The 16,482-nt window shown below is 44.7% G+C and overlaps 1 protein-coding gene across 2 annotated transcripts; it reads right to left on the minus strand.

Moving 5' to 3' along the window:
* Nucleotides 1-1,046: 1,046 nt before the first annotated feature.
* GIMAP5 (GTPase, IMAP family member 5) lies at nucleotides 1,047-10,372 on the minus strand. Of its 2 annotated transcripts, none has more exons than XM_025929399.2 (3): nucleotides 10,033-10,372; nucleotides 5,182-5,230; nucleotides 1,047-3,267 (listed from the first exon to the last, which is right to left on the minus strand). In XM_025929399.2, the coding sequence occupies exons 1-3, from the start codon at nucleotides 10,276-10,278 to the stop codon at nucleotides 2,381-2,383; spliced, it is 1,182 nt and encodes a 393-aa protein (XP_025785184.2). In that variant the 5' UTR covers nucleotides 10,279-10,372; the 3' UTR covers nucleotides 1,047-2,380. The 2 variants fall into 2 exon arrangements, with proteins under 2 accessions (XP_025785184.2, XP_086542808.1); XM_086686682.1 differs by lacking the exon at nucleotides 10,033-10,372 and adding an exon at nucleotides 8,068-10,001 and having other exon boundaries at nucleotides 5,182-5,237.
* Between the last annotated feature and the right edge of the window lie 6,110 nt (nucleotides 10,373-16,482).

Here is a 16,482-nt window from a genome sequence, read left to right on the forward strand (position 1 = left end):
CGTCCGACTTCAGCCAGGTCACGATCTCGCGGTCCGTGAGTTCGAGCCCCGCGTCAGGCTCTGGGCTGATGGCTCAGAGCCTGGAGCCTGTTTCCGATTCTGTGTCTCCCTCTCTCTCTGCCCCTCCCCCGTTCATGCTCTGTCTCTCTCTGTCCCAAAAATAAATAAACGTTAAAAAAAAAAATTTAAAAAAAAAAAAAAAAGGTTTCCTAGGAATGTCCTGCTTTTGGAAAAAGCAGACAGCCTGTGTTGCTGTCTAGGGCCACCTGGTGTTGATTCTGCCCCTCCTCAGTGTTGCCCATGGACATCCTCTCCTTTCCATCCATTTCTTTTGCTACAGCTCAGGCCCTGATGGCTGAGATGGAAATCTTCTCTTCTAAATGTTGTCCCTGCCCCCGGGCTTACATTTATATAATCCAACCACCACGTTGCTGCTACGGGAACTTCTTAAAATATACTAAGCTCTTTAAAAGCCTCCAGTGACTTCCTTTCTGTAGGAGACAGCCATGGAGCCCCGGAGGTGATGCCCAGGACCCCCCTCAGCCCTGTCTCTCCCTGCCCCAATCCTCCCGCATGTTGATTCACCTCTTCGTCCTTGACAGTGGCCTCCCCCAACCCAAAGTGACTGCCCAGAGAGGCCAGCATGTTCCTAGACGGCACACAGCACCCTATCTAGGGAGCCTGTGTAGTCTCCTTTTGGTGGACACCTTATTTCTCCAGTAAATTTCCCTTATACCCACTTCCATGTGCCCTTCACCCTTCCACCACACAGTCACGTGCGTGAAGCAGGAGCCATGTACCGTTTATGTTCTATTCCTGGTGCCCACGTAGAACCCGGCACTCAGTACTCATGTAGTAAACGCATGCGGAGCTGGACCAGATTAACTCAAGGAAGGAGAGACCGAGTAAGGCTGGCCAAATTGGGACTACTGCCTTCAGGAGGTGGTCCTTGGCCTGAAAACTCAAAGTTCCTTAGTGTGTCCAGGGCTTGAGGAGCTTAAACTTAACACTCGTGGAACATGTCTGGAGTCAGTTACGTGATACAGTTGTAAGGTTCAATATGGCACCTTTATTACCAATACAGGCTTGGAGAATGATGCTTGGGTGTCACATCGAGTTCCTGAGACTCACCCCACATCCAGTCACAGTTTGCCCAGGGTGACTGCAGGTCCCTCACAGGTACAAAGGAGCACAGAAGGAGGGGCAGCTATCAACAAGATGGCAGGGGAGGGGCCACCAGACACGCCCTCATCTGATTTCCTGTTTCTGCTGAACTCATGACCTGTGCTCAGATTCCACCCCAGTGTCTGCCCTATTCTCTTTACTACCATCGAACAGTTGGACACGACCCTTTTCCCAAAGTCCCACGGAGAACACACATGATTGAACTGGCGTTTCCTGGGTTTGAGGTTAAGATGTTGCATTATAACATAGCTCGACCAGCAACAGGAAATATACCATAAGATAGACCCACTCTGGCCTGCTGTGTGTTTCATATGTCCTGTGAGGGAAGAGAAGCCTTCACATTTTAAAATGGTTGAAGAAATCAAAGGAGAATTATGTTTCATGGCCACATAGGAAAGTTACATGACATTCAGATGTCCCTGTTCATTAAGTTTTATAGGAATGTAGCCTTGCATTGCCTGTGGCGGCCAGGGCAGAGCTGAGCAGACTACAGACCATTTTTAAGCCTAAAGTATTCACTATCTGGCCCTGCCAATGCCTGCTTTAAGACATTACAGTTCCTTCATTTCCCCGCCACTGGAATTTCTCAGCGATTGCTTTTCCTAAGGCTCAGCCCCACCCCGCTGTGGTGACCCCTTTTCTCTCCTTCATCATGCCAGACCCCTCTTGTGCATTCCGTCCCGGACCTCTCCTTGCCTTGGAAAGTCCCCCCAAGTCCCCTCAACAACCTCATCATCCTCTCTCGAAGGTGTGGGGATGGGGATGGGCGTCTTTTATGACCAACTCCAATGAAATCAGAGCATGTTTCTGAATAAAATAAAGAATTTTGCCACCAGCTTTTAATGTAACGCGTGTCTCCCCTCGACAGCATCGTTGCACAAAATAGGGCCCAGAGGTAGGACATCCGCACAGCTTCACAGTCCACCACCTTCCTTCCTGCAGACATCCTGTGACGGTTAGTTTCTCATCCCTTTTGTTCTTACTGCTACAATTTTTAACAAAAACAAAAAATTTTTTTTCCTTTGGATTTTATTTACCTAAAAGCACTTGAAAAGAAAAGAAAAGGTGGCATGTCTAATGCCAGGAAGAGAAACTGAAGTGAAATTATGTAAAAAGGCATATAAAGAATCTGACACAGACAGAGACGGGGACTCAAAAAATAATATAGCTGACTGCAGAAATCATCTGAAAACGCTCAGTGTGCATGAGTAATACACAAGTTAATTAAAACGGCAAGAAAAATCAGAAAGCATATAACAAGGAAGGCAGATATCCCAGGGTTAGAAAACACCCAGGTTTTGACTCTGAGGAGCACCCTGGAGGCCCAGTTACTGCCTCTCTCTTTCAGGGCTCGCTGCTGCTTTTCCACATACTCCTGCACCTTGGTCAGGAAGCACCTGTGCTCTTCCCCGTGGGCACTGCCCCTGTCTTGCAGCAGCATCTGGGCTTCAAAGAAGAGGCTGTTGGTGTGGAAGGCGCCCTGGCTCTCCCTCTCCAGCCTCTCGACCACGGCCATCAGCTGGGCCCGCTGCTCCCTCTGCTCCTCCCCAGTGGCCTTGTTGTTGAAGGCGCAGTATCTCTTGCTGCACTCCTGGACCACGCTCCTCAGGCTATGGTTGTCTGTGTTGGCGACGTAATTGTCCAAGGACTCGCCCATCAAGTCCTCCTTGTGGGTGAAGAGGACCACCATGTGTTTCATGGCTTCTTCCCCGAAGATCTCCATCACCCTCCTCACCGCCACGGTGTCCTGGGCGGTGAAGCGCCCCAGCTGGGTCACCAGCAGCAGCACGTGGGGCCCCGGGGCAGAGAGCAGGTAGCAATCCCCGATGTCCTTGTACGTGTCCTGGGTCTGAGCCCCTGCCTCGAAGATGGGGGGTGTGTCAACCACCAGGATGTTCCTTCCATCCCAGGTCCCTGTCTCTGCCTGGCACTTTCTGGTCACAGGCTGGCTCCTCAGCTTGGACTCGAACACTGGCTGGCAGAGGATGCTGTTCCCTGTGGCACTCTTCCCGCTGCCTGTCTTGCCCACCAGGATGATCCTCAGTGAGGACGATGTTGCAAACCAGTTATCTTCCCCTCTGCCTATGAAAAAACCAATTTGTGTGTGTCTTACTAAGTTAGTGATTAAGATTTCCAGGGCAGGGACCTTCATGGAATCGCATGAAAACTCGTGGACCTCCCTGTCGCCAAAACAGTCACATCTAAATACATATGAAAGTTCGTATCCTTTAGGATGTTCTTGGATCAAAGAAAGCCTATGTTAGAAATTAGAAGCTTGGACCCACAACCAAGGGAGGGACCGCTCCACTGAGAAGAATGCTCTAAGCACTTCATCTACAGCAGGGAAAATACAGCTTTTTTTTTTTTTTTTAAAGGAATGTGATCCCAGGGCTTTTCCATAGATGGTGCTTTGGTCAATTTCATGCTAGATAAATGTAAGATTAGAAGGAGGCAGAGGATGAGAAGCCACGAATGAGAAAACATTATCACCTCTTTTCCACCCACAAATCCCCAGGCTCAACGCACACATATGAACCTCAGGCATAAAGTGCATCTCAGCTGTCAGAGCTTCGGTGACCTCCCGCCAAGGACTAGCTGAATGTCCCTGGATGTCTGCTCTGTGGGTGGGCAGCTGGAGGCTTGAAACTGAGATGACAGAAGGTTGTTAACGTCAAGGACAAAGTCTGGGAGATGCCCCTGGATGGGAGGCTGAAGAAAAGTGGAAGAAAGGACATTAGAAGCACATGTGTTGGAGATATCTGGCTGAGTGAACTACACAGGAAACTGGCTGAGTGAACTGCACAGGGAGGTGTTGGAGGTGGGGTGACACGAGCCAAGAGCTAAAATCTTCAAGGGTTGGAGGGGGGTGAGAACCTGAGGACTTTTAGAGTTTTTATGAGTTCAAATGAATTAAGGCCATTTCAGGCTCCTAAAATCTGTTATTTTATTCCTTCTACTTGGTGTTGGTTCCTCCTCTCCTTAAGCATTTGGAGCATGCAGGGTTACTAAATCTCTACGGGAACTCTTCCTCTTTCCAGTTGGGAGCAGACAAGGAAAGAGAAATCGTTTTCACAGCCTGGTTCCAAATCCTCCAAACCCTGATGTGAAGTCTCACCTCCACATTTCCCACCGATCATGTGCAGGCGAGAGTGTGCTGGGCATGATGATGACAGGGAAAGGGAAGAACAGGGGACAGTTGTCTCTTTCTTCTTCAGCTTATTTTTTTTTTTTTTATGTTTACTTATTTTGTGAGAGGAAGAAAGCGCGAGCAAGGGAGGGGCAGAGAGAGAAAGGGAGAGAGAGAGAATCCCAAGCAGCCTCCTCACTGTCAGTACAGAGCCTGTGGCGGGGCTGGATCTCACAAACCATGAGATCATGACCTGAGCCGAAATCAACAGTTGAATGCTTACCTCACTGAGCCACCCAGGTGCTTCTTTATGTGTATTGTCTTCGGTGATATGTTTCTTCATATCACCCATTTTTTATTTATTATTTATTTTATTTTTGATGTCTTAGTATTAAGTTTGAAGATTTCTTTTTTTTTTTAAATGTCTATTTATTTTTGAGACAGAGAGAGACAGAGCATGAACAGGGGAGGGTCAGAGAGAGAGGGAGACACAGAATCCAAAGCAGGCTCTAAGCTCCGAGCCATCAGCACAGAGCCCGACGCGGGGCTTGAACTCACAAACTGCGAGATCATGACCTGGGCTGAAGTCGGACGCTCAACCGACTGAGCCACCCAGGCGCCCCATGAAGATTTCTTTTTTGAATATACCATAAAATTAGGTATGGATTTTTCCAATATTTTCTCCCAGTCTGTAGCTTATATTTTTTCATTCTCTGGACAGTGTGTCACACCAAAGAGTGCCACCCAGGCACCTCCTCAGTTTAAAGTAACTGGGTTTCTGTCCCCGTGTTTGAGGTGAGAGTCGGTGGAGACAGAACAGTGATGCTCCCAGGTGCCTGGAGCTCCTGCAAACACCAAGGCTTTCTTACCTTCAGTCATAGTTCCATATCTGCTTCTCTGAAGCCCTTCCATTCTCTTCTGGAATAAAAAACAGGAAAGGAATAAAAGCAAGTGTCCATATGGGAGTTGCTAAGGCCTGAGAACACTTTCAATTCAGACAACTAAGAATAATTATCCTAGGATGAGCCATTTCCATTGCTAATTTTCTAACTCATATTATACTTCCAAACATCTATGAATAACTATGCAAGCCAGGCAAATTTAAGTTAGGTTATGTTAACGCAATGCACTGTTGCTTTTTTTTTTTTTTTTTCAACTTATAGGAAATTAGGAAAGATTTTTAAAACGGAATCAGTTGGTTTTTCTTTCTCCAACTTGAAAAGGCATGAAATGAAGAAAGCATTCTTCTATGGAAGCAGGAGTGGGGCATTATTATTAGTTGGAATCAAAGTAGGCAAACTTGCTAGAATACAGAGAAAAAAACAAAACCCTACCTTTCTGTAAATAACACTGGTTTGTTTGAAGTACTGAGAGTTTTTGCTCCCAGAAACTGTGTCAGATACTCCATTGGCAAAGAGGAAAGCACAATGTTCCTTCCAGTGGGAGAGCGGAATGGGAACAAGGTTAACTTCAGGCACTGACAGCAGAGGAAGTAGTTGTAGAGGGCCGAGCCCCAGCACCTTCCTTACCACCCCATCCCCCACTTGGCCCCACCCCAGGGAGTTTGGTGGAGAGAAGGTGGTGCCATGACTGAAGGGACAGAATCAGCATTCAGGACAAATTCAGGATAAACTCATTGCCTGCTCAGATCTTAATCCAACTTCTTTCCTGGTGGGCTCTGAGGTCCTGGTCCCCAGATAATCGCCTTTTCTGTATCTCAGCGGATTTAATCAGAAATCGGCACCAGGATTGGCATAAATGTTTCATTCAAATGAGGCAGATTATTGGGTCATTCTTCTTGGTATTAGGAAAGGTAAGTAAGCATTAGATAAGGCAGGCACGAGACATGCAATATAATTAAGATGAACTCTGAGGTTCTTTGTCTTTATCCAGGTTTAAAGATTACGCGGTTTCGAAACACATTTTTTAAGTGGAGAAATGCATGAAGTAGCTACCATTTGCAATGAACAAATGTAAATATTTGGGCATTTTTACTGGAGCTATTCTGTTTGAAAAGTCAAACATTACACATATAGTTTCATTAACATTGTTTGGCTCCCCAGTCTTATTGCCCCTCCCTCTGTCCTCTGAAAGACAATATTCTGAGGATTTTATGGATCATTCTTGTTTACCTATTTATACTTCTGCATGCACATGTCTCTATAGATAATGCATAGTACTGGTTTTGTATTTTAAGCTTTTTATGTAGATGACCTTGTTTATGGAACATTTTATCAATCATCAACAAACTTTGAGCTGTTTCAAGCTATGTGCTTGTACTATCAACAATGCTGCAAAAGAATCCCCATGTATGTCCTCTTGTGCACATGTGCAGCAATTTACCTGGGATAAACAGCTGCCATCTGACTAGGTATTGCTAATTATGCCCCCAGGATGGTTGTGCTAACTCACATTGGCACCAGCCACGTATGAGAATTCCCAAACCTTCACTGGCATTTGGTGATATTAGGCTTAATGTTTTGTCGCTCTTCTGGGCATAAATAAGGATATCTTAATTGGTTTAAACTCGAATTTTACTAATTGCCATAGAATCAAAAGCGTTTTTCATAGCTTATTGGCTATTCAGGTGGCTTCTGTCATATAGAAATAACTTCTGCATGCTTTTCTACTCATGCAGTGGATGTGTTTTTTTTTTTTGTTTGTTTTTGTTTTTGTTTTGTTTTGTTTTGTTTGGCCCTCCTTAGGGGAAACCATCCTCTTCCACATTATCAGAATATATTAAGACAATTTCCTTCTTTTCCCTTCTTCCTTTCCTTCTCTTTCCTTTTCCTCCCCTCCCTTCTTTAAGCCCAGAGAAGACCATTTGCCTCACCATCTTTCACATGCTGTCCTTTGCTTTTGGTAAATTATATTCCAGCTTTTGCTAAAACTCCTCAAGTTCTCTGACATCTTTTGTATTTTTATTTTTTTTTATTTTTTATTTTTTTTTTTTTTAAATTTTTTTTTTCAACGTTTATTTATCTTTGGGACAGAGAGAGACAGAGCATGAACGGGGGAGGGACAGAGAGAGAGGGAGACACAGAATCGGAAGCAGGCTCCAGGCTCTGAGCCATCAGCCCAGAGCCCGACGCGGGGCTCGAACTCACGGACCGCGAGATCGTGACCTGGCTGAAGTCGGACGCTTAACCGACTGCGCCACCCAGGCGCCCCATCTTTTGTATTTTTAGACGACATTTTCTGAGGTTTGGGAACCTCATAAAACATGCTGGAATCAATCTACTGATTCCGTAAAGGCGATGATGATAGGGGTGAGGATGTTGATGATGGGTTTCATCATTGTGAACATCCTCTGTGCAGTCATCTATAACCTTCAGAATTCTTTCATGTCCACGATTCTAACTGTTCTTCTAAGTTCCCTGTGATGTGAGGGGTGCCTGGGTGGCTGTCGGTTACATGTCCAACTGTTGATATCAGCTCAGGTTGTGATCTCATGGTGGTGGGATCGAGCCCGTCAGGCTCCATGCTGAGCATGGAGTCTGCTTGGGATTCTCTCTCTCTCTCTCTCTCTCTCTCTCTCTGTCCCTCCCTCCCTCCCTCCCTCTCTCTCTCTTTCTCTCTCAAAATAAAGAAAAACAACAACAAAAAATAAAGAAATAAATTCCCTGTGATGTGATCAAGACAGTCTTGAAATTTCTGTTAAAATATTAGGAAATTGAGCATCAGATGACTTGCCCAAGGTCACCCAACTGCCATGGAGCTAAGCTATATAAAAAAGGCCCCTTTTGCCTGCATATCCTCCTTGATTCCACAGGGGGTAAAAGAGACTATTCCAAAGAAGTCCACCATCATCTTGGAACACTGCATACAATGTTAGCATCCCACAGTCAGAACATCAACTGGTGTTGATAGGCTGGATGTCTGCCTTAGAATCAACACGGAGAATTGTATTGCAAAATCTTTAAAATTTTTCTTTTACATTTATTTATTTTTGAGAGACAGCATGAGACAGTGTGTGAGTTGGGGAGGGGCAGAGAGAGGAGACACAAAATCCAAAGCAGGATCCAGACTCTGAGCTGTCAGCACAGAGTCCGACTCGGGGCTTGAACCCACGGACCACAAGATCATGACCTGAGCTGAAGTTGGCTGCTCAACTGACTGAGCCACCCAGGCGCCCCTATTGCAAAATCTTGAGTGCATGTTCTAAAAAAAACATATATATATATATGTTCAAAAAAATTTGCAGGAGGCAGGAGTTGCTCTGAATTGAAGTAGTTTGGTTTAAAATAATCTGGTGTTTTTGCTTGACTTGATTAAGTGTGACCCAAATGGTGCAGTGTGGCTGTCTCAAAAGGCCAATCAACCCAGGTTACATTAGTGGAAATGCAGTATAGTGGTTCTTCTGAACTATCTTCTGAGTGGGTCAGGCTGCGGGGGGAGACATACCTCCCCCTGAGGGATGGATTTTTAGGCAGATATTAACAAATAAGAAAGTATCCAGAGGCAAGTCTGAAAGGATATTGACAGAAATGTTAAAATGAGTCACAGACAAAATATTAACAGGATGGAATAAAGCCTCGGAAAAGGCTGGGGAAGGATTGTATACCTGAAAGAATGTGGTACATGTCAACCTCAGCACAGGCAAAAGTGAGTGATTTGGGAACGAAGGCAAATTTCTTCTCCAAAAGGAAAATTCTGCTAACCTTCTCCAAAATGGGATGAGGTATCATGAGAGAGTGGCAGGCAGCATGTAAGCAGAAATGACAGAATCAGACAGGGATTGTAGGAGGATCTAGCCTAGGTAGGAATTGAAAGCAAACATAATGTGCATTCTGATTTTAAAATTGTAGGAGCCTGATTTTATCATGATGCTACTTCATTTTATCAAACCATGAGAAAGCAGGCTCTCTAATGCTGTTCTGGGAAAGATAAAAAATATTTCTTGCCTAATTCACAAATATCTCCTTCACTCATCTGCCCAGTCCCTGTATTTCCTGGTTTGGCTCACTTGTTCTGTACTTCAGTCACTGTGAGGTTGTGACACAACTCCCACCAAGGGTTAGCAGACAAAAGGATTGTTCCCATATGCCCTGAGCATAGTATGTTTGCCCTAGAATAGAGTCCTACCTATATCGTGTCATACAAAAGATGGGGGGGGGGGGGGGTAGTATTTGGGGGAGAATGGAATGGCTTCTGATCAAAGTCATGGGACAATGTCCCCTGAGGGGTCTTTTTGGAACACCTGGCCCATGGGACTGGTGTGTGTGGGGGTGAGGGAATAATAATCCCGCATTTGCCCTTTGCAACCCTAGGAATGCGTCCTCTTCTCCCAGACCTTTCTGGGCCTTGGCACAAGTCAGGGATCGAGGGTGGTGGGGAGGTTAAGAGATTGAAACTGAGACGTGTGTCCCTACCTGGCTAGGGTACCTGGGGCGTTTGAGTTTTCTCATCTGTCAAAGGGGAGGACAATAGTCCTGCTTTAAGAAACTCTGCGAGGCTCACGAGGATCACCGGGGCCAGGAAGTGGACAACTGGCCTGTGGCGCCATGAAATGTGCTGGGTTGTGAGCGCAGGCTGAGTGGTTCCAAGGCTGTTTCCAGCCACCCCGAATCCCCTGAGCCCGTAACTCCCACCATCACCATCCCGGTTCACTGAGGGGCGAACCCACAAGTCCTGCACCCTGGGTGAGATCACACCAGAACTGGGTGGGACTAAGCCTTGGGCCCTCAGACCCCCTAAAGACTTTGGGACCGTCCCCTTACCGGGAGCGGCGCTGCGGGCTGCGTGCTCGACGTCGGCTCTCGCGGCGGCGGGGACGCGGCGGCAGGAGGCTCTCGGGGGCCCGTGGCTCTCGGGCGGCTTTCGGGGCGGCTCTCGGGCGGCTTTCGGGGCGGCTCTCGGGGCGGCGGGGACGCGGGTGGCTCCCGGGGATGGGAGGTGGGGTGAGGGCGGGGACGTGGGCGGCTTTCAGGGCGCTGAGGGCGCAGCAGGAAGCGGGGCGGGTGCATTTAGGGAGGAACCGCGGGGGAGGCCGCGGGCTCCAGGGCTCGGCCTTGGCTCCAGAAGGCAAAGGGGATCAGGGAGCCTGGCCCCCGCCCGGCCCAGACGGGGACGGTCCCTTGGGGTCCGCAGCACCTGGAGAGCGGCGAGCGAGTGGGTGGCCGTGTGGCTTCCATAAAGGGACAATTCCTGTTTGAGCCTGCTGGGGTCGCCATGTCTCCTCCCATTGCCTTCCCCGACCCCCCCCCCCCGAATATTATTTTATTTTATTTTACTTTATTATTTTATTTTATTTTATTTTATTTCATTTAATTTCACTTTATTTTATTTTATCATTTCATTTCACTTTATTTTATTTTATTTTATTTTATTTTATTTTATTTTATAATATGAAATTTATTGTCAAATTGGTTTCCATACAACACACAGTGCTCACCCCAACAGGTGCCCTCCTCAATGCCCATCACCCACCCTCCCCTCCCTCCCACCCCCCATCAACCCTCAGTTTGTTCTGTTTTTAAGAGTCTCTTATGGTTTGGCTCCCTCCCTCTCCAGGTTTTTTTTTTTTTTTTTTTTTTCCCCTTCCCCTCCTCTATGGTCTTCTGTTAAGTTTCTCAGGATCCACATAAAAGTGAAAACATATGGTATCTGTCTTTGTATGACTTACTTCACTTAGCATAACACTCTCCAGTTCCATCCGCGTTGCTACAAAAGGCCATATTTCATTCTTTCTCATTGCCAAGTAGTGTTCCATTGTGTATATAAGCCACAATTTCTTTATCCATTCATCAGCTGATGGACATTTAGGCTCTTTCCATAATTTGGCTACTGTTGAAAGTGCTGCTATAAACATTGGGGTACAAGTGCCCCTATGTATCGGCACTTCTGTATCCCTTGGGTAAATTCCTAGCAGTGCTATTGCTGGGTCATAGGGTAGTTCTATTTTTAATTTTTTGAGGAACCTCCACAGTTTTCCGGAGCCGCTGAACCGGTTTGCATTCCCACCAACAGTGCAAGAGGGTTCCTGTTTCTCCACATCCTCTCCAGCATCTATAGTCTCCTGATTTGTTCATTTTAGCCACTCTGACCGGTGTGAGGTCGTATCTCAGTGTGGTTTTGATCTGTATTTCCCTGATGAGGAGCAACGTTGAGGTTGAGCATGTTTTCATGGGTCTGTTGACCATCAGGATGTCTTGGGACCTCATGAAGATAAAAAGCTTCTGCACTGCAAAGGAAACAATCAACAAAACTAAAAGGCAACTGACAGACTGGGAAAATATATTTGCAAATGACATGTCAGACAAAGGGCTAGTATCCAAAATCTATAAAGAACTCACCAAACTCCACACCTGAAAAACAAATAATCCAGTGAAGAAATGGGCAGAAAACACGAATAGACACTTCTCTAAAGAAGACATCCTCCCATTTCCTTTTTAGGACTTGTTAAAATAAACGGAATTTGGAGGTAGAGGCTCTGAAGACTGTGGAGGACCCCCAGGTTAAGAAACACCTCCAGTGACCCAGGAAGGGCCCAGTGGGGCACTCCCCTCAGCACTGATGGTACCCAGACTCCTGTTTCTAGAATGCTTCTGCTTATCAGGGACGGAAAGGCTGTGCTGGTCCACAGAGGGGCTGAAAGAACAACTCTAAGGATGTGATTTCAAGGGCTTTCCAGACCCCGCGTGCTGGCTACCCCTTGCCTGTCCTCTGACAAGCCAGTCTTAAGGGGCTTAATGGGGTTTGGCGCTTATGTGTCCATTGATTCCTGGGGCAGGTTTGGGAGGCTGTGGGTCTTCTATTTGTCAACTGATTGCACATTTCAAGCTAGAGTAATGAATATAAAACAATTACTTTGCATTTGGTTCTCTTGCCTCAGGAAACTATTGGGGCTATATCAAAATAAAAAGCTTCTGTACAGCAAAGGAAACAATCAACAAAACTAAAAGACAGCCTAGGGAATGGGAGAAGATATTTGCAAATGACATATCTGATAAAGGGTTAGTATCCAAAATACATAAAGAACTTAAATGGCTCAACAACAAAACCCAAATAACACAGTGAAGAAATGGGCAGAAGACAGGAGCAGACATTTCTCCAAAGAAGACATCCAGATGGCCAACAGACACATGAAAAGATGCTCAACATTACTCATCATCAGGGAAATGGAAATCAAAACCACACTGAGATATTACCTCACACCTGTCCAAATAGCTAAAGTAAAAAACTCAAGAAGCAGGGTGCCTGGGTGGCTCAGTCCGCTAAGCATTCAACTTTGGCTCAGCTCATCATCTCACGGTTTGTGAGTTTGAGCCCCACATAGGGCTCTGTGCTGACAGCTCAGAGCCTGGAGTCTGCTTCAGATTCTGTCTTGCTCTCTCTTTACCCTTCTCCCGCTGATGCTCTGTCTCTCTCAAAAACAAATAAACATTAAAAAAAACTCAAGAATCAACAAGTGTTGGTGAGGTTGTGGAACAAAAGGGAAACCCTTGTGCGCTACTGGTGGGAAGGCAAACTGGTGCAGCCACTGTGGAAAACAGTATGGAGGTTCCTCAACAAATTAAAACTAGAACTACCCCATGATCTGGTAATTGCACTACTGAGCATTTACCCCCCAAATTACAAAAAAAAATGCTAATTCCAAGGGATACTTGCATCCTTATGTTTATTGCAGCATTATTTACAATAACCAAACTATGAAAGCAACCTATGTGTCCATCAATAGATGAATGCATAAAGACGATGTGGTGTATATATACAATGGAATACTACTCAGCCATAAAAAGAACAAAATTTTGCCATTTGCAACATGGATGGCTTTAGGGTGTATAATACTAAGTGAAGTCAGAGAAAGACAAATAACATGATTTCACTCATATGTGGAATTTAAGAAAGAAAACAAATGAACAAAGAAAAAGAGACAAACCAAGAAACAGACTCTTAACTATAGAGAACACACTGGTGGTTTAGTAGAGGGGAAGTGGGGGGAATGGGTGAAATAGGTGATGGGGATTAAGAGTACACTTATCATGATGAGCATTGAGTGATATATGGAATTGTTGAATTGCTGTATATACACCTGAAACTAATACAACACTGTATATTAACTATACTGAAATTAAAATCAACCAATCAATCAAAAACAATTATGTTGCAAAGCAAGATCAGAGCATGATATGTGTTTAAGCAGAGCCCAGTCTTATCCTAGAGAATCTCCAGATTCCTTTCTGCTCATATTTGAAGTTAGGCTTAGGGTCACCTAATAATCATTGCCTGAGATTTTGGGGGGGAATATAGTTTGAAACAATCTCTTGCTAATTCAGAAAACCTCTCCATCAAAATAGAAGAGAAATAAAACAGTTTTATCTTGGAACAGGCATTAAACCAGAAGGTGATGTGCGTCACAGGTGATCCTCAAAGAGATTGCAAAGACAAGGAAATTGTAGCCTGCTATGTAGCCAAGCAGATGCAGCCCACTGCATATGTGGTCAGGATAAACTGTAACTATTCCTCAAGTAAGAAGACTTGACTGTATTATTTGTTAGACGCAGTTCACCCTAAATTCACATGGTAATTTGGAGGACCACCTGTTAGCTAATTGCCTTTATCCAAAGGGAAAGTAAATTTCTCCAATCCATCCTTCAGATAATAGGAAGCACAGCACTGGGTAAGGTAAAAAGTGAATGCAAAACCGATTCCTCTGTGGGGGGTGGTAAAGGGGGTTGATTTGCACAAGAGGTGCTAGAAACAGTTCAGTGACAACATAAGAAGTCATGAGAGGCCATAGCTTGTGTATTTCTGACACCCACAGCCTCTGCTGCCATTAGCCTTGGGGAGACGTGCATGTATACATTTTTTCATCTGCAAGTTTAACCCAGTGAATAAATAAGTTCTGTGTAGACAGAAGGCAAGAAAGACAGCCATGGGAGGTGAGAGCTAGAAGGATCTCAGAGTTCATCCAGAAGTTTTTCTTCTTTTTTTCCCTTTCATTTTACAGATAAGGAGACGGATGCCCAGAGTGGAGGAATGCCACTCACAAAATCACATGGTTAATTTTACTATACAGTGTAAAGTATGCATCAAGATTATTTTTTATTTCAAATCGATGCCCATTTTCTTTCTTTTTTTTTTCAAATTTTTTTTTCAACGTTTATTTATTTATTTTTGGGACAGAGAGAGACAGAGCATGAACGGGGGAGGGGCAGAGAGAGAGGGAGACACAGAATCGGAAACAGGCTCCAGGCTCCGAGCCATCAGCCCAGAGCCCGACGCGGGGCTCGAACTCACGGACCGCGAGATCGTGACCTGGCTGAAGTCGGACGCCTAACCGACTGCGCCACCCAGGCGCCCCTTACATTCACCATTTTCTATCCCCATGTCTTGAAAAGATTATCCTATCTCTTTCTCTTTCTTTCTCAATTTTTTTAAAAATTGCCAAGAATTTATTGGTTTTTATTGGTCATATTTCCTTTGGTCTATTTCTGGACTCTATTCTGTCCCACTGATCCATATGTATGGTAACCTTTACTAATACCTTGCAGTTATGATGAGTATAGATTTACAGCAAATCCTGCAATCAGAGAGTGTGAATCCTCCAACTTTTTCTTATTCAAAATAGTTTTTGTTGTTTGTTTTTTCATATAAATTTTAGAAGCAGCTCGTGAACAAAAAAATCCCACTCAGATTTTGATCAGGATTGTATTGCTCTATAGATGAAATTGGGGAGAATTGACATCTTAATAATACTGAATTTTCTTATCCACAAATGAGATATCTCTCCATTTATTTAGGCCTTCTGTGATTTTTCTCACCAACATAGTTTTCAGCATAAAAATCTTAGATTTATCCCAAAGTAGTTCATGGTTTCTAATGCTATTACAATAGTACTGATTATTTAATTCCAATTTCCAATTGTTCATTGCTAGTACACAGAAATATAATCAGTCTTTGCACATTGATCTTGCATTATCATACCTTGCTAAGCTGATTCATTAGAATCAGAATATTTTTTCCCCTCTAGAATATTTTTTTCCCCTCTTTGGGATTTTCTGCATAGATAATCACATCATCTCTGATGAAAGAGAGCTTTATTACTTCCCTTCCAGTTTTTATGACATTTCTTTTCCTTGTCTTAGTTCACTGGCTGGATGTCCAGTATGATGATAAACTGGAATGATAAGGAGGGACATACTGGCCTTTTCCTCACCTTAATGGGAAAGTATCCAGTCTTACGCCTTCTGTATTCTTACTGACTTTCTGTCTATGTGTTTTACCCAATAGTAAGAAAGGAGGTTAAAGTCTCCAAGTATACTTTTGGATTTGTCTGTCCTTTTGATTTGTGTCGCCTTTGCTTCATGTATTTTGAAGTTTTAGGTACATGCGTTTTTAGGACTGTTATGTCTTCCTGGTAAATTGACATATTTATCCTTCTATAATGTCTGTCTTTATCTTTAATAGTATTCTTTGTTTGTAGCCTACCTTTCTATTGATATAGTGATTCAGCTTTCTTTTCATTAGTGTTTTCATGGTATTTCTTTCCCCATCCTTTTGCTTTTAACCCATCTATATTGTTGTGGTAGAAAGAATTCTAAGATGGGCCCCAAGATGCCCCTGCTACTGGTGCACAAGACCTGGACTATCCCCTCCCCTTGAGCATGGGCAGACCTGTGAATAGGACAGATGTCACTTTACATGGCAGAGGTGAAGGCATTCTGCCATGTGATTAAGGTTCCTAATCTGTTGGTTTTGGGTTAGTCAAAGGGGGATTATAGGGGAGCCCGGGTGGCTCAGTCTGTTAAGCGTCTGACTCTTGGTTTCAACTCAGGTCATGATCACATGGTTTCATGAGTTGGAGCCTCCCATCCGGCTCAGCGTTGACAGTGCAGAGTCTTCTTGGGATTCTCTCACTCTCTGCCCTCCCTGACTCGCACTCTCTGTCTCTCTCAAAATAAACAAACTTTAGAAAAAAGGGGGTGGGGTGGGATTATACCAGGTGGGCCTCACCTAATCAAAAAATATTCAAAAGCAAGAGATTCTCCCACTGGAGAGAATATCCATATTGAATATCCGTACTGAGAACTGCCTATCAAGAGGGGCAGCCAGGGTGACCCTCTGGGAGGAGGAACTCAGTCCTACAACCACAAGCAACTCAATGCTGCCACCAACTTGAATGAATTTGGAAAAAGATCCTGAACTCCACAGAGGACACCACTGAG

This window comes from Puma concolor, chromosome A2, assembly GCF_028749965.1.
Source record: "Puma concolor isolate L17-30 chromosome A2, mPumCon1.1.hap2, whole genome shotgun sequence".
Lineage (NCBI taxonomy): Eukaryota > Metazoa > Chordata > Mammalia > Carnivora > Felidae > Puma > Puma concolor.